Source organism: Vespula vulgaris, chromosome 19 (genome assembly GCF_905475345.1).
Source record: "Vespula vulgaris chromosome 19, iyVesVulg1.1, whole genome shotgun sequence".
NCBI classification, from domain to species: domain Eukaryota; kingdom Metazoa; phylum Arthropoda; class Insecta; order Hymenoptera; family Vespidae; genus Vespula; species Vespula vulgaris.
This window is the reverse complement of record NC_066604.1, coordinates 4007892-4026619: the sequence shown is the minus strand read 5'-3', so window position 1 is coordinate 4026619 and position 18728 is coordinate 4007892. Positions and strand designations below refer to the sequence as shown.

General features: G+C 29.4%; 4 protein-coding genes across 11 annotated transcripts; 3 read left to right on the top strand and 1 right to left on the bottom strand.

The window, feature by feature from the left end:
* The first annotated feature begins 91 nt into the window (after positions 1-91).
* Positions 92-2140, top strand: LOC127070827 (ubiquitin-like modifier-activating enzyme 5). The gene is made up of 6 exons (XM_051009321.1): positions 92-323; positions 476-611; positions 721-917; positions 1005-1191; positions 1254-1590; positions 1678-2140. The coding sequence occupies exons 1-6, from the start codon at positions 193-195 to the stop codon at positions 1851-1853; spliced, it is 1164 nt and encodes a 387-aa protein (XP_050865278.1). The 5' UTR covers positions 92-192; the 3' UTR covers positions 1854-2140.
* Positions 2042-4868, bottom strand: LOC127070823 (T-complex protein 1 subunit theta). Its single transcript, XM_051009308.1, has 4 exons — positions 4701-4868; positions 3984-4286; positions 2815-3900; positions 2042-2738 (listed from the first exon to the last, which is right to left on the bottom strand). The coding sequence occupies exons 1-4, from the start codon at positions 4758-4760 to the stop codon at positions 2550-2552; spliced, it is 1638 nt and encodes a 545-aa protein (XP_050865265.1). The 5' UTR covers positions 4761-4868; the 3' UTR covers positions 2042-2549.
* Positions 4869-5160: 292 nt separating this feature from the next.
* On the top strand, positions 5161-8474 carry LOC127070824 (phosphoacetylglucosamine mutase). Of its 2 annotated transcripts, XM_051009310.1 has the most exons (9): positions 5161-5241; positions 5398-5516; positions 5629-5699; positions 5813-6396; positions 6466-6747; positions 6821-6978; positions 7042-7350; positions 7427-7647; positions 8115-8474. In XM_051009310.1, the coding sequence occupies exons 2-8, from the start codon at positions 5422-5424 to the stop codon at positions 7560-7562; spliced, it is 1635 nt and encodes a 544-aa protein (XP_050865267.1). In that variant the 5' UTR covers positions 5161-5241; positions 5398-5421; the 3' UTR covers positions 7563-7647; positions 8115-8474. The 2 variants fall into 2 exon arrangements, with proteins under 2 accessions (XP_050865267.1, XP_050865266.1); XM_051009309.1 differs by lacking the exon at positions 5161-5241 and having other exon boundaries at positions 5266-5516.
* LOC127070826 (RNA-binding protein 4B-like) lies at positions 8326-18388 on the top strand. Of its 7 annotated transcripts, none has more exons than XM_051009316.1 (9): positions 8326-8474; positions 9276-9299; positions 9943-10285; positions 10518-10832; positions 10963-11182; positions 12157-12291; positions 12505-12564; positions 14536-14568; positions 18237-18332. In XM_051009316.1, the coding sequence occupies exons 2-9, from the start codon at positions 9279-9281 to the stop codon at positions 18250-18252; spliced, it is 1143 nt and encodes a 380-aa protein (XP_050865273.1). In that variant the 5' UTR covers positions 8326-8474; positions 9276-9278; the 3' UTR covers positions 18253-18332. The 7 variants fall into 7 exon arrangements, with proteins under 7 accessions (XP_050865273.1, XP_050865275.1, XP_050865272.1 ...); XM_051009318.1 differs by lacking the exon at positions 18237-18332 and adding an exon at positions 14636-15411 and having other exon boundaries at positions 9943-10222; positions 10560-10832; XM_051009315.1 differs by lacking the exon at positions 18237-18332 and adding an exon at positions 14636-15411 and having other exon boundaries at positions 10560-10832.
* The last annotated feature ends 340 nt before the right edge of the window (positions 18389-18728 follow it).

Genomic DNA, 18728 nt, shown 5'->3' with positions numbered 1-18728 from the left:
AGGAAAGTAAGATTGAGATTTGTATTACTCGTTTCCGCCGCTAGATGGCACTGTTAGTCATTCCTAGTTCCTTTCAATAGACACTGCCTCATGGGTAATTATCATTTATTGTGTGGTTTGATTTTGACAAGTGTGTTCTGTTAAAACTTTAAAATAATTTAAGTAATTTAATATTTTTGTATAACAGGAACAATGGAAGAATTACAGAAAAGAATTGCAGAGCTCGAAGAGGAATTGCAAAAGGAGAGATGTAGAAATGCAATTACTGCACGCGAAAAGATTGAACATATGTCTGGTGAAGTTATAGATTCTAACCCCTACAGGTATTTAAATAATAAATTAATAAATATATCCTTTTATTTTGTTTTATTTTGTTATATAAAACATATATAGGATAAAATAAAATATATTTATAATTTTATAGTCGGCATATATAGGTTAAAATAAAATATATTTATAATTTTATATTTTATAGTCGTCTAATGGCATTAAAACGTATGGGTATTGTTAATAATTATGAAGATATACGACAAAAAACAGTAGCTATTGTTGGGGTTGGAGGAGTTGGTAGTGTAGCTGCAGAGATGTTAACAAGATGTGGTATAGGAAAGGTTAGCAGAAAAATTATTTTGGATATGTGTAGTGTTACTTCAATATTATCAGATTATACCATATCTTTGTCTTTTTATTATATTTGTATAAAAGTATGATATATTTTAGCTAATTCTTTTTGATTATGACAAAGTGGAATTAGCAAATATGAATAGATTATTTTTTCAACCATATCAAGCAGGACAGAGTAAGGTAGAAGCTGCTGCCAAGACTTTACAATATATTAATCCTGATGTAGAAATTGAATCACATAATTATAATATTACAACTGTAGATAACTTTCAAGATTTTATGATTACGATAAGGTATATACACATATATATAAAATTTTGATTATTATATATGAAACGCATTTATTGCAGAGTAATTTTATTTTGTAATATGAATTTTAGTACATCAAGCTTAATGAATGGCCCTGTGGACTTAGTTTTAAGTTGTGTCGATAATTTTGAAGCACGTATGGCAATAAACACTGCTTGTAATGAACTCAATCAGTTGTGGTTTGAAAGCGGAGTTTCAGAAAATGCGGTCTCTGGACATATTCAATTTCTTATACCAGGAGAGACAGCTTGCTTTGCTGTATGATACTTCATATAATTTATAAATCTATTCTTCACTTTTTTTAATTCATTCATTTTTAGTGCGCACCACCTTTGGTTGTTGCATCAAATATTGATGAAAAAACTTTAAAGAGAGATGGTGTATGTGCTGCATCCTTACCCACAACTATGGGTATAGTAGCAGGCTTTTTGGTACAGAATACTCTGAAATTTTTACTTCGCTTTGGAGATGTAACATATTATTTAGGTTATAATGCATTGCAAGATTTTTTTCCAACAATGGTATTAAAGCCAAATCCAAATTGTGAAGATAATTATTGCAGACAAAGACAACAAGAATATCAGGCAAAACCAAAAGTTGAAAAGCCTGTTGAAGAAGTTAGTGATACAAAACCTTTGCACGAAGACAATGAATGGGGTATATAATAAAATTTATTATCAGCACTGTATAAATATATAATATTTATAATATAGTTAATTGTTTAATGATATAATCTTTTAACAGGAATCTCCTTAGTAGAGGAATATGAACAGCAAGAAGAAGAAAATGCTCAGTTAGTTAATACCGGTTTAAAACAGGCTTATACCATATCTGTACAACCAACTAATTCTCAAAATGAAATAGCAAATACATCTGGTCCAAGCTTAGAAGAACTGATGCAACAAATGAAATCTTTATAATATTTTTAAACCTTACAAAAATGTCTATAAAAAGTTAAATATTAAATGCATTCCATGAAATAATAATGACAAATTTTTTAGATGAATGTTTTTGCATATTCGCATTATTGAGGAATAAAACTTACAGAAATAAAATTAAAAATAAATTTTTTTAGATTAAAATATAAAAATAAAAAATAGAATTGGAATATTAGCTTATATAATTTTATTAAATATTTTATCCATACATCACTAGAATCAAGCGAATGTAAATGCGGAATGAAAATACAAAACCATATAAACGTTAATGTTTGTGAGTGAAATCTCTGAGCTTTCAAGAAATAATAAATTCTTGAAGTGAAAATGACATGAGATTAATGATACAATTATATTTTTTAAAGATATTGGCATTTGAATACAATTGATTTATCGTTTCTCTGTTCACAATCAGTTAACAGATAAATTTAAAAATAAATGTTGCTCAATGAAATATTGTAACAAATGTAAAAGAACGAATTTTTATATAAATACATTATATATTCCAATGAAATTTTAGAACAATTGAAAAAAGTAAATATTAAACAAAGTATAAAAAAGAAAAAAGGATGAACTCAAGTCAATTTTTATAATTGTAAATTTCTACTTTTGCATAAATCCATCTTATAATACATCTGTGAATAGACAATGGAAAATATGAATTAGATTTGATACCAATTATTATTCTTCGTCATCACGAGTTCCACCAGGTGGTGCTTTTGGACCTCCAGCACGCTTTGCCATAATAATTTGATCAACTTTAAGCACAGTACAAGCAACTTCCACTGCATACTTAAGAGCCCACTGCTTGGTAAGGAATAAATCTAAAATTCCTACTTTAACTGTGTCCACAAGAGCAGTACCTTCACCCTATAATATCAATATTAATTAATTTTTACTAACAAAATGAAGTGCATTTAGAAATATAGTTAAGAATATTACTAACTTCGATATCAAATCCGTAAGTTTTTTTACCCTCTTTATGCGCAGCATACAATTTAGAGAGTAATTCAGATGCATGATTACCACTATTTTCTGCTAAAGTTTTTGGAAAAACTTCCAAAGCTGTAGCAAATCTATGTGCTGCATATTGCGCTAACCCTGGTAAAGTATCAGCATAAGAAGCAAGATGTGAAGCCAGCTCAATTTCAGTAGCACCAGCACCAGGAAGAAATCTGCCATCTCTTGTAATTCCTTTAAAAGTATTAACGCCGTCGTCTATTGCTCGTTCAATATCATCCATATAATTTTCTGTAGACCCTCTAACAAGTATAGTGCTAACGCGACTATCGTTTCCATCCAATCTAAAGATCACTACTATAGTGTCCCCTAATTCGTCAATATAAACAGAATCAGCATATCCCAATTCTTCTTTCGATGGTGCAACTAACTTCGAAAGAGCTGTAGCTCCAACAGTTTTTGATAACCGTCTAATGTCGAATTTACTAGGTATACGGACAGCCATTAAATTGTACTTAATCATATAATGAAGAGCCATGTCACCAAATTTTCCACCTGATACTACAACTGTAGCTCCAGTAGCTGCAATTGCTTTTATTTGTGTTTCTAATAATGATTCTTCTCCACGTGAAAATTGCATCAATTCATCTGCTGTCTTTATTAATACTGTTCCCTTAGTTTCTGTTTGTGTGATATCAACAGGGCAAGTATAAACAGCAATCTTAGCATTGGACTGTTTGGTTACATCTCCTTCTACTTGACGTTTAAATACCATTCCATTTACTACTTGAGAGGATGTTAAACCACCTCCAAGTATTTTACAGACACGTACATTGTCTACATTAAATGTAGTTTTTTCAGGTAAAATAGATACACATGCTTTGCTAACAAGAGACGCCAGAAGGTCTTCATTTCCATATTGTTTGCTCATTATAGATGTTTTGATTCCAACTTTCATTTCTTCTTCATTCTGATGATCTTTTATTTCATGAACAACCAAAGTAGGAAGAATTTCTAATGCTTTTTCTAATGCTCCTTCATAACCTTCCACTATTTCGGATGTAGTTATACCCTATTAAAAAATATAACTTATTTTTTAATATAAAATTTAATAAAAAATACTTCATAAAATTTTCATTATATATAATTTAATACCAAACGAAGAAGTTCTTCTGCAGCTTCAAGTAAAGCACCGGCAAATATGATAACAAAGTTTGTACCATCTCCAGCTTCTGCTTCTTGCATTTTAGATGCAAGAACTAACAATTTTGCAGCAGGATGCTCTACTTCTAATTCATTAATAATTGTAGCTGCATCATTAGTGACAAATAATTTTTCAATATGATTAATAATCATTTTATTCATGCCATTTGGACCATATGCAGTTCTCACTGTTTGTGCAAACTGTTTGCAAGCAGCTATGTTTCTATATACTGCTTCTTCTAACCCGGAGAAATACTGTTAAAAAAGCAAATTTGTAAAATTTTTTTGGTAACAAAAATAGGTTTTGTAATGAATATTATGCTATTACTATAATCATTAAAAAGATTTGTACACAATTAATGACTGCAAAATATACAGAATTCTACAATTATTAATTGTAAGTGAAACTTAATGTTTATTTGAATTTACAAATTATAAATAAATTGTTAAGTAATATAAATACGATATATTGTAGGCATTAAAAAGTAACTATATAACGTATTTATGAATTTTATAATCTCTTATAATCATGTGTAAATCTAGTACGAGGAATGTCTATAAAAGGTAATGACGTCGATGGCGGTATCGACATTACTTTCATCGCATTTTTGACTATAGTAATTTGTAATACAACATTGAATTTTGATAAATCGATTAATATATACTTACACGAGCACCGTCTTTTAACATTTGGGCAACGCCCGGTGCTTTTGGTACGTGTAAAGCCATCTTTTAATAAAAAATTCGAACAACCACAACCTCACGTGTTATAAAATAATGATTACTATACGACCATAAACTCAACGAGAACCTTCTTTTTAAAGATAGATCTTTCCTTTGTAGTAGCGTATTGCAGTTGTGCATTTCCAAAAGTGAGTTACATGAGCGCGCTGACAATATCCAATCATCATCAAGTAGAAATAGCTCTGATTGGTTGAATCCAATTGGTTGTATTAACCAATTATAATAATGCATATACAATAAGATTTTTTTTAAATATATTTTAAAGTTTTTAATTTAAATATTATCATTTAAGAACGTATTAATATGTGTTTGAAATAATTAAATAATTATTTTTAAATTACGTACGTATTATGTGTGCATATATCAAGCGTTTCAATTACAGATGGCGTTTCGAGTTATATCGATACGTGGCAAATACAAAGCTTCGATAAATGTCACTTGTCACAAGTGAAGTTGTCACAGATAGGTACTGTATACAATTTAAATAGTTCAAATTTTTATTATATAGACACACACACACATGCACATCGCACATGTGTGATTTTACTTTATCTCTGATTGATTACATGAAACTTCTTTTTCCTCGAGAAACGTACGTATTAATAAATAAATATTTTTTCAGAATAACTATATGCATTAAAGCATCATGAATATTCAATATATAAAGAATATAGAAAATTCAACGTACAGTAAACAACATAATGGGCTTATACAATATGGAACTTCTGGCTTTCGAACTAAGTAAATATACTTTTTATATTATTTAAATTTGAACAATTTTATATTTATAATATTATATTATTATATATTATATTATTAAATATATTATTATTTTTTATTAATCTACTTATAGAGCAGATTATTTAGAGCATGTACTTTATCGAATGGGAGTTTTAGCTGTCCTTAGATCCAAGATATGTAATGGTAAGAATTAATTTGTTTTTTGGTATTTTCATATCATTATTATAAAAAAAAAGATGATTACTTTTAATCAACCTTAAATTTGATATAAAATAAAAGGTTTTATTATATTATAGCTGCAATTGGATTGATGATAACAGCTAGTCACAATGTAGAATCAGATAATGGCGTAAAATTAGTTGATCCTAATGGTGAAATGTTAGAAACATCTTGGGAAACAATAGCTAATGATTTAGCTAATGCAAATGATACTGATATTATAACTGTTATTCAACGTATTATAAATGAACTAAAAATTGATATGTCTGTGAGTGCAACAGTAATAACAGGCAGAGATACAAGAAAAAGTAGTCCTAGTTTATTAGATGCTGCACTTGCAGGTATCAGAGCTTTGAATGGTATTGTAAAAGATTTTGGAATTGTTACTACGCCTCAATTACATTATCTTGTTGTTTGTACAAATACTAATGGCAATTATGGAGAACCAACATTAAAAGGCTATTATACTAAATTTTCAAACGCTTTTGAACGTATGAGAAAATATAGGAATTCATTTAATAGTGACAAATATATAGCAGAATTACAATTGGATGCGGCAAATGGTGTTGGTGCACTAGCTATGAAAGAATTTCAGAAATATATAGGTTCTGCACTCAAAGTTAATATTTATAATGATGGAAATGGAGAATTAAATCACATGGTATATAACTTTTTGAAAAATCATATTATTAATTAAGATAAAAGAAAATATATATGTTTCTTTTTACAGTGTGGAGCTGACTATGTTAAAATACAACAAAAAATACCATTAAATATGCAACCCGAAGTAAATGCTAGATGTGCTTCTATAGACGGAGATGCAGATAGAATAGTTTATTTTTATGTAGATGAAATTAAAAAATTTCATATTCTTGATGGAGATCGTATAGCTACTCTTGTAGCAGGTTATATCAAAGAGCTTCTTCAAGAAAGTTCTTTGCAATTAAATCTTGGCCTAGTTCAAACTGCATATGCTAATGCAGGTTCAACTAATTATATTTCACAAAAATTGGTATATATTTATTTATCTCCGTATTGCTAGAGTAATCTTTAAATTAAATACTTCATTAAAAAATTATATTTAGAAAGTTCCAGTTGCATGTGTTTCAACAGGTGTAAAACATTTGCACAGTAAAGCAACAGAATTTGATATTGGTGTTTATTTTGAAGCAAATGGTCATGGGACTGTGGTTTTCAAAGAAACAGCTATCCAATCTATTTCAAATGCTGCAGAAAATCCTATGTAAGATTTGATTTGTTAAAATTATACACAAACAGTCTTACTAACATTTTATTATCATTATAGGTTAAAAGAAAATGAACGTACTGCTGCTGAAAAATTAATACATATTATAAATATAATCAATCAGACTATCGGTGATGCCTTAAGTGATATGTTGTTAATAGAAACTATTTTATATGCCAAAGAATGGAGTATTATTGAATGGGAACAAAGTTATATAGATCTACCAAATAAACAAGTGAAAGTGAAAGTTAAGGACAGAAATATTATTACAACGACTAATGCAGAAAGACAGTGTGTTACACCAATAGGATTACAAGATGAAATTGATAAAGTTGTAGCTAACTATTCAAAAGGAAGAAGCTTTATCAGGTATTTTGTACATCTAAAAATAAATATTTTCATTCTAGTATTTTTATTTGAAATAATATAAATAAAATATTACTAGACCTTCTGGAACTGAGGACATAGTACGTGTTTATGCAGAATGTGAAAATCTATCTGATGTTGACAAATTGGCAGCAGAAGTATCTTCACTTGTTTATAGATTTGCTGGAGGTATTGGACCAGAACCTACTTTGTGATGACACTGATCTTTTCTTAAATTTTATGCTTTTATTAAATGCATTTAGTTTTATCACAGAGAAGACAACAATTGTTTATTTTTAAGTAAGTTCTAATTCCTTGTTTATTTTTGATTGGATTTATATATTTTTAAGATCAAATATATTATATCCTTACGTTTATATAAGGTGATTAGGAAATAATAAATAAATAAACTCAGAAGTTTATAAAATATTGGAAAATATATTTATATATATTTTAATATAATGACTATATATAATTAATATTGTTGTTACATTGGTTGTATATTAGAATTTTTTTTGATAAGGATATATATTTTACGTAGCTTAACGCATGAGAGTACATATATATATATATATAATGAGATATAATATATCAAAGATTTTTTTCTATTATGTGACCTTGACGTGCTGCGCAGTACACACAGGCAGCACACACATTTATTAATAAGTTTACAATGAAAAATTTATAAATATATCAAAGTTATTTTTTCAGAAACTTTTTATTCGATGATAAAAAATGTAGAATTAACCTAATATTAAATTTTTTAGTATTCGTGTAAACGAGAGAAAGAGAAAAAATTTGGCGGCGATTTAAGCCAATTAAAATCGAAAGAAAGATATATGATTTTTCACGATCGGCCAATCGTATGAAAGCTTTCGGCTATTTCGTGTATGCTGCCATCTTGTGTTAAAAACTTGAATTATTCGGTATTCTTACACCGGAATCGAATCTTAATACTACAAAAAGTAGATCGTAGCGTGTATGCCTGTCGGTTCGACCAAAGATTCGTACGGCAATAACTGTTGTAATCGTCAGACGCCATTTTGTGCCTCGTTTCGCTATAGAGCGTCACGAAAGTTTCATCCTTTTTATTTTAATTTAATTTCGCCAAAACGTCGCAATTACATGTGAGTATGGTAAATCTTTCTTTTTTAATAATAATTAGCATAATTAGATTGTCGAGAAAAGAGCGGGATCATACCATTTTTGTAGTATTGTAATGTAACGTAGATGATTGCATGGAGACATGCAAAGACCGGATACACAAGGATAGGTTTCTTAAGGCGTATGCTTTAATCGGTCTGTGTACTTTACTAATACTTTAAATATATATTTATTTTGTTTTACGAAAATATATTATCGAAGACTATAAATATTGACAACAAAGTTGGGTTCTCTCTAGCATTTATTCAATTGTACTTCTCGCGTCCTTCGGCCAACACTTCCACAATTACGTGATCACAATACTACCATTTTTTGGCTAAGCTTTCTGATTTTCCGGTAGCGTAGTTTTCCTTGATATACTATTAGAGAAACATTAAATGTTAAGTAATTCAAATATATGCATATCTATTTCTACTAGTTATATGTTTAATATGTATTTAAGAAAGAAAGTACAACTATCTTTACAATAATATATATACATATATACACACACATATATATATACATATACTTTTATACTACATATATCTTTATATGTAGTATAAAATCTTTTATACATCTTTGCAATAATATTTATATATATGCAGATAAAACATTTGTTTCAAGAAGCATTTATTTATTATATATCTAACTTATTACTTTATAGAGCGCATCGTAATATACAAAGCTGCCAATGTAACTACAGTACAATAATTATATTTTTTATATCTTACTATTTGATGTTGAAACATAATTATTTTTTTATTTATTTATTTTTTTTTCAGAAAATGGTGTCTTCTAATCAACCGGTAAGCGCATTTGTTACTTAGGATATTATATTTTATTTATTTCCAATGATAAGCATCAATTATTTTTGTTTACCAATTGTTCTTAATCTGCTATTTTATAAAAAGCTATGCATATTTTTTTATAATTACACACTTCCCAGAAACTACAGGAAATACATATAAGGAAATTATACATAAAACCATTGTTCTCTAATAAAATGATTATTGAGCACCATTAATACAGATGGGTAAGTCAAAGCGGTCTATGATTTGATGCAGCAAATTTGAGTATGCATTTGTTTAATCTAAATATGCAAATTTTGTATTAGATTCTACAGATATTGTATACGTTGTATAAATCATGATACACTTGATCAACAATGCTTTTGTTAGCTCAGTATAATTTGCATTGTCTATAACATATAAATAATGTAAGTCTGTAATATAAAAAACTGAGCTAAAATAATTTCTCTAACAGACACCATGCTTGCTGTTACAGAAGTATGATCGTATCTAGAGATACATAAGCGTGTATACAAGGATAGATGTTTCATATCTTCGCTGTACAGCATGATTACTTTAGTTTCATATATGTACTTAATCATAGACTACTTTTTACCGTTAGAATAAGATACTTTATTTATGATATTTTGCATTTTTGCAGAGAAAAACAAAAATATTTGTGGGGCGGTTACCAGAAAATTGTCGCAACGATGAGTTGCGACAATTATTTTTACGCTTCGGCGAGGTGACGGAATGTGACGTTATGAATCGATACGGCTTCGTACACATGGCACGAGAGGAGGATGCAGCTGCAGCTATCAAGGCGCTCCATAATTCCAACTTCAAGGGGGCAACCATCAACGTGGAGCAGTCAACTGGGAAGTCACGCGGAGGCGGTGGAGGACGCAGGGATGGAGACAGAAGAGGCGGACCAATGAGAGGTGGTAGAGGAGGACGAGACGGTGGTAGAGACGCTCGTCCTGGACCATACAATGATAGAAGAGGTAAGTGATATTTTTTATATTATGTTTTTCGACGATGCTATCTTCTCATCCATTTTACAATTAACTCTGCATTTTAAAGTTTATATTTTACTCTTATAATGAAAAAGTAACATTCTAATCCTATAAATTTTGTATTGAGTTCTTTAATAACAATGAGAATATAGCACGTCGATTTTAAGTCTATGTTCATTTCAAATTTAAAACCAACTGGAATATTCGGCGTGCTTTACAGTTCTTCCGATCCAACTCGTTGGTTACGATGGATCTGCTGCAGGTGGCGTCGCAGCTGGCTATACCGATTACAATCGTGGTGCTGGGGACTTTAGTGGACGAGGGACCGACTTCGGCACTGGGTATACCGACCGTGGAGCATACGGCCAGAACGTGGGAACTGCTGCGATGGGATATACCTCGACGGCGCCAGGGATGGGTGGAGGCTATGGACCTGCTGCTGCTGTAGGAGGATATGGCCCAACAGGTACAGCTGATTATGGCAGGACTGCTGATTATACCCGTGCTGCAGATTTTGGAGCGAGAACAGATTATGGTAACTATTTTATCATAATGATCTGACATTATATTAAGTAGTTGATTTGAATGAATATATCGAGTAAAATCATTGAAAAAAGATGAAGAAATAATAAATATGTATGTATGTATATATATATTATTTTCAGTAGTTGGAACTGGTATGGCGGGAGATTTTAATCGCGGTGCACCAGGTCCCGTTGATTATGGTCGTACGGATAATTTCGGTGCAAGTCGCACAGTTGATTACACAGCTAGAAATGATTATGATCGCGCTGCGACCGGACCAATGAGAAACGGCGGTGCTGCCGTTGCCACAACAGGATATGGTACTGGATACACTGATGTTGGATATGATGAGAGTCATTGGTAAAGTTATTATATTTTTAAGAGATTTTTATTTATGTTCCTATTTGCAAAAACATAGGGAACATTGAATTGTTTTAAGAAAAGGAATGTTCTCAATGATAGTAATAAGTGTAGTTTCATTGTTGCATGTGATAATATTGATCTTATATCGATGGTCATACGCGAATATCTTTTTGAGCCATTAAGTGTAAGAAGATTAAAATGATCCATTTCATTGGAACTTTTTCAAATGCGTCTAACAAAATTATTGTTATCATAATTTAATCATTATCTCATAAAGATAAATTTGCACATCTACTACTAATCTGCTTAAGACCACGCACGAGCTTAAAAAAAAGAGAGAGATGGAGAGAGAAAAGAAAATAAGTGCATGTGGAAATTGAATAGTGTTTAACTTCACTTGTCCATTTTTCTAAGTGATTGTAGCATAGCTTTGTGAAATTAATCGTAATCTAGTAGAAAATTTGGAAAAGTTACATCACAGGTACTTTTGGACTATCTAATTCAAGTCTTATGACGATGTCTGCTATTCTTTGTACGATATAATCTAAGCCAAAGCAGAAGGGTTTCGTGAGAACCACCATATATTCAACAGAACACTGACGTAAAAATTGTACGTGCTGCTGGTTCCGAGGTATGTAGTTTCATTGTTAAGTTGCAATGAAATATTCTTACACAGTTTTGATTAAACATGAGAAAGAAAAAGATAAATAAATAAAAAAAGTGACCGAATAGACACATATTGGAAATAACGCGGCGGTCTCCTTCAGCTTTGAACGTTTCAACAATGGCTCACAAAATGTTCATGCCATAATGAGGAATGTCATAACAGGTTATTGCAAAAAATAGAAAACAAATAAACCAGGTATTGGTAAACGCAACTGATGCGTGATACCCCTGGAAAGCAAAAAGAAAAGATTAGTTTTGTTTTTAACAGCGAACTACTATTCACTGTTTACATTCTTTTTCATTAGGCCAATGAGTACTGGTCCCAGCTACAGTACCGGTGCTCCCAGTTATAACACTGGTCCTGGACCACAAGCAGATATGTTTAGTAGAAGACCTGGTAGTGCTGTTCCCAGTGGTGGATACCCACCTGTTGGTGGAGGGTGAGTTAATCATTTATAATGTTTATTAATTTTTATATTTTTATAATGTTTATTAGTTATTATATTTTTAATTATTTATTAGTAAGACTTTGTGCATATGAATGACTAGTTTAATTTCATCATTGATGTTATGTGTCATTGTTATTTAACGCGTATATTAGGTAATTTAACGTAACTTACATAAAAATAACAAATACTTGTTTATTAATATAGCTATACCGAAGGATATGACAGACCTGATGCATACGGACCTCCTCCACGTGGCGGCGGCCGGTAAGTTTGATTTATATTATTTTTAAATAATATATTTTTTCACGACACTGCGAATAGAAAAATAATTGTACGATACGCAATAAGATCGAAAAAAAAGTAGCGAAAGGAATATATGCGAACGACTGATCGTTGATCTAGAACGTCTTCGTTCCTTTCTGCGTTACATGTTTTAATTACTTAATTTTATTTCATTTCCTCGTAAAACACGATTTTTCTTAGATCACAGATCTCGTCCCAGGTTAAATATTTCTGTAAAAGTATAAGGTGTGACACTTACCGCGATGATTCGTTTCGATCATATATATGTGTGTATGTATATATGTGCGTGTATGCATGTACACACACACATAGACACACACGTATATATGTATATATGTATGCATACATATATACGTACATAGATATATATATTTATGTATGTATGTATATATGTATATATACATATATATGAGGTGCCACCATTTCAAAAAAAATTCATCAATAAACGGTGGATAATAAATATCGTTATGCGATGTTTTAGCTCCTGAGTGTGTAAAAGAGAACAGAGGTAGTGTGTCTATGAAAATGTTTGTATCATTTACAAACAAATTTTATACGTAAACGAATGTCTCTCAAACATGATCTGTACTTATGAATCTATACTTATGAATATCTATGGATATGGATAGATTTATGGATATATATATATAGATATATATATATATAAAATTAAGATTTAGTTTCACAAATAACTGAAAAAAAATAATCTTCTTTGTAAATTATTTGATAAAAATTGTTAGGGATTAAATGATTTTTCATAAAATACATAATTCAATTGATTTTCTTAATCATTTTCACTCTATACTACCTCTCTTCTTTTACGCGATTCGCGAGTGAGATCTAAATCAAGCGTTCATTTAAAAGAAGAAAAAAGAAAGGACAGAAAAAATATGTGAATAATCGGACGATGATATATTTTGAATCCATAATTCGTTAATAAATGTATTGCGCCGTTACGTACAAAAAGAAAAGAAGCGTTATTAAACAACTTGTTGCGTATCTATTCAACCTTTTTTTTTTTATTTTTTTTTTAATTTTTTTTATTTCATTTATTTATTTATTTATTTATTTATTTATTTTTTTTTTTTTTAATCCTATTTCGAAATTGCTCCAATTATAAAAACACGTGAAAGCGTTTCACATAATTGCAAAAGAAAAATAAGCCGAAGAAAGCTTAGCTTTTTTGGTACAACAAAAAAGAAGGTGCGTTTACTATTGCGTTTTGTAGTAATCCATTTGCGTTTGTAATGATCATCGTCATGTATGGCTCAAATCGAAAAAAAAGTTGTTTGTCTCAAGCTATATTTGAGATGCATTTAATTACACGCTGAGAAAATTATCAGTAGAATTTACAATGATCATATATGGATTAGAGGGGGAAAGGGAGAGGGGAGAGAGAGAGAGAAAGAGAAAGAGAAAGAAAAAGATTTATGCGATGATAAAGATGACCCAACAATGGTCTCATTATTACGATTTTCGTCGAGACTCGAAAATAGTCTTCTTTGGCGTTCAATGATGCGATGTTATTATCTCATGCGTTGCGACGTTAAAAAAAGAATAGGAGTGAGTGAGTAGTGTGTGAGAGAAAGAGAGAGAAAGAGAGAAAGTGTGTGTACATATATATATATATATACACACACACATTATATATATACATTATGTGTGTACATATGTGTGTATGTATGTATATATGTATGTAATTTCTCAGGACACAACATTACGAGCGATAAGATTTCCGTATACGTGATTATTATTATTATTATTATTATTATTATTATTATTATTATCATCATCATTATTATTATTATTATTATTATTATTTAGTTATTCGTGGGTAACAGTGTTACATCTTATACTTTCATCAGTTACTTGCGACGTTAATGCCATAAGAAAAAATTAATTGTGCGATTTTTCATTTTTCTGACCTTTTAGCTTCCCAGGTCCGGCAGATGCGATGCCACCGAGGTACTAAAAACATATTAATGCATATACTAGCGCATGCAAAAGGCAGCTTTAAATAATGCCTTTTTAGTGGTGGCCACTCGCACGGACTCGAATACCTAGGAACTGCCCTATGTCCGACACAGAGTCCATACAATTACGATGATACTATGTGTAACTTATGATAGACCTAACGTTTAACGTATAACTCTTAAGGTGTGGTAAGAATGAGAAATATCATGGGTGATGTAAATTATTCAATATAAAACAAAACAAAAAAGAAAGAAAGAAAGATAACACTATATGGTAATCTCTCAGCAATGGAAACAAAGAGAAAGAGTACTAGGAATAGTAACATGCAACACACATTATACATATACGACACATATAGTAAGCTACATTTGATATGATATCAAAGTAATTCTAATACTTTAATTTTCTTCTTTTTCCTTTTTGAGCAAATCTTTAACATCAATATGCGAGAATAATTTTTGAGTTAACACTTTAAACTAAGATTTTATGTTCCTTATCCTGTTTATTTTTTTTTCTTTTTTCTTTTCTTTTCTTTTTCTTTTTTTTGGTCATAAATATAATAATATCGAATTTAGATATTATTATTATTATTATTATTATTATTATTATTATTATTATTATTATTAAAGGAAATATTCACAATATCCTGTATCTGTACCTTAAGCAACATAAATAATCATGCTGTAGGTTTAGATAATTTCATTATATTTTATAGCATTAGTTCTATACATAAAACTTGACTTAGCCTATAAAAGCAATGCTGTATAATCTTTTTTTTACAAATAAGAACTTGAATAATGTTTTGAATGTTCATTAATAAACCAAGAAAATGTGCTTTCGGGAGTTATTTATGTACCTTTATAAGATAAGTATTGAAATGCAAAAAGAAAATTATATCACGCGTTAGCATGATTAATTAATTTAACTGTCACAATTTTTTTTCTCGAATATAAAATTAAACAAACAAAATATATGTGTCTTTATAATTAAAATTTTTTATATTTTATTTCATAAACATTCCAAGATTTTCGAACATCAAAGAACTGAAAGTAAACTGATTTATATTTTGAACATTTATAATCATTTCATGTAATGTTTTGCAAAAGAAAAATTATGGAAAATAATTATCTTTAATCATCAATAAATCTCTCCATTATATTCAACGCAAAAGATATTTATTTTTAGCAATTAGTGTATTGAAGTTCATTTTAAAATATAGGTTGAATGAATGAATATTTAATTAACAATAAAGAATACAAAAAGTACGATAGAGATTGAACAAATTAATCATAGATTTTGGACGAAATTCGAAAATAAGTATATAAGCAAACGTGTATTGCGCTGTCTAGTTTATAAATAAAGTATCTTTAACAGGCCTAACTTATTGTCGTCGCTGTTAAATGAGGAGCATGTAACATCCATAATACTTGATATATATCAAGAAAGGTAATACGAAGAAAATATATTTCCATGTGATAGTTACATGATCCACTTTTGGAAAAAGATACTGGTGATACGTATATGATACAATATAACAAAAAATTGACGAATGAATGCATCATGAAGATTTCTAAGGACATGAAATGTGGAAATCATGTTTAAAGAATTCCGGAGACAATTCTTGTTAACATAAATTCTCTTAATCATCATATTTCTTTTAAAGATATGACAGTCCTTAAGGCTATGCAAAGTATATATATGACAAATCTTATTACAAAGAATTAAATATAATAATGCATAGTTTTAAACAGTCAATTCAGCTAGAGATGTTCTAATCAGTTAGGGCAAGTACGGAAACATCGTTGTTTGTTATGTCAGCGTGTGGCAAGTGCGTTTAGCAGGTTTTTACCGAATATCTACGTCCGATGGCGATAATTGAAGAAACGTCTCTATCAACGATTATGATCTTACCTATGCGTGTGGCCGCCCGTAGATGCGAGATTGCTGTGAATAGTCCAACCTGCGATATGCGGATAATTCTACAAATTGCGTTTGCGCTCAAAGCTGGCGTGCTTTGAATTTGAAAAAGAAGGTATGTCCAACGCGTGCGTCCTTTACTTTACCTGCATAAAAGAAGCACATGCTTTCGGGTATGTGCCAATATAATATGTATACATATTGGCATATATATATATCATATATGTATATCTATACATATTGGCATTATTATATATGAATATTATTTACGGCTTGTGATTGAATCGTTTTCGAGTTACTACGAACCGCCGATCGTTAAATACGTGTCATTGCGAGAATTCAAAATAAAGCGCTCGCTTCTTCCTTTTTATAGAGGATAGAGAAGATTTTTGCGAAAAACGTGATTCCATTATATGCATACCGAGAGTTAGATGAAATGTTAGCATCTTAATTTGATTTTTAATCGAATATTCGCAGTTTATTCAATTTTACTTTTTATAATAAAAAAGATATTTGTTCTTTTTTGAGTAAGATGAGTTCATTTGTAACTTTGTTTTTATGTTTCTTTAAATGAATATCTTACCATATAGAATTTTTAAGCTTTGTACAAATAATATATTCGATAAATATTTATTTTAATATCGTTATAATAGATACTCTTGTTTACATTTAGATTGTATTAAATTATCATTTTTTGTATTGCATATTGATCAAATGAAATTATAAATATGAATGTGGATATCTTTTTAATTATTTACGTAATATGAATTATCGCATTTTTTATGTGTATTATTATTACGTATTTGTTCTTTTTCTTCTCTCTCTCTCTCTTTCTCTTTTTTCTCTCTCTCCTTTTTCTTTTTTTTCTCTTTTTTTTCTTTCTTTTTCTTTTTTTGATAATGACTACAGATCCACTGCGTCTATTCATATTTAAAAATGGAATTAATGCGCTAACTAATGCAAATGAATGTGAAGCGTGAATTGAATTATAGTTTTTGATTTTCATTAATTTTTTAGCGTTCCCATCGATGAATGAGTTGATTTAGAACAGTGATTTCTAAGTCGTCTTCCAAATCTAATTTATTCGAAAGATATGTAATCATTTTGTTTTATTTTTCTTTTTTTTTTCTTTTTTTTTTTTTTTTTCTTTAATTTTTTTTCCCTCTTTCATTTTTGTTATGTTTGAAATTTGTAATGTGACTTACGTGAAATTTTATTTAGAAAACGCTGTTCTAAAAATGGAAAGTATCGATGGAATTTTCAATTAACTTTGAAAGAATAGAAAAAAAGTTTATTATTTTTATTACGCATTAACAATTTTAATTATTAAATCGTACATCGATGTGTGTGTGTATATGTATATATATATATATATACATATATATATATATATATGTGCAAGAATAAATATATTTATTCTGCGCAACGGCTGCGAAATAAAATTGCAAACGATATTAATACTAATAATAATAATAAAGTAAAATTGTTATATTCTTCGTGCTGCGTGATAGAGTTTATTGAAATTCATGCTTCCATACATTTTTTGTTTTTCTTTTGTTCTATAACTCACGTAATCAGTCGATTATCGAAGAGCACTTATTGTTCATCTTATTTTAATACAAAAAAATATTGATAGCATATCATATAAATTTATTATTAAGAATATAAAAAGTCCACTTTTTTATATAGTGGCATATTGTGTAATCTATATTTGACACCTACTGATATAATTTTTTTAATAGATTACAAACTGGCTGAGAAGAGAAGAAACTGCTGAATTTTGAGATGAACTCAAGGAAGCTGAACTTTGAAATGAATACAAGAGTGATACCACCATGAGTACTTGCTTTACCAGATTGATGGATACGTTTGGTCATTGGATACAGAGAACCACACGAGCAAACATAGTGATATGTATCAAAGACGTAAGAACAAAATATGAGTTTTAAGTTTTAGTTTATTTTATTTATTTTGTTTTATTTTTTTTATGTTTATTTTCAAGTTTAAGCGAAATTAAAAAATAACATTTGATTTGCTCTTTCAGTAAGTAACAGGAAAGTATCTTAATGGTATATTCTAAAATATACATTTAATACAAAAATACGTGCGTATAATAATAATAATATAATAATAATAATAATAGTAATAGTAATCATAATAATTAATAAGAAATAGCTCTTTTATGGATTTACTTTCAGCCATATATATACTATTGAAACATCAATTTGTTTAAA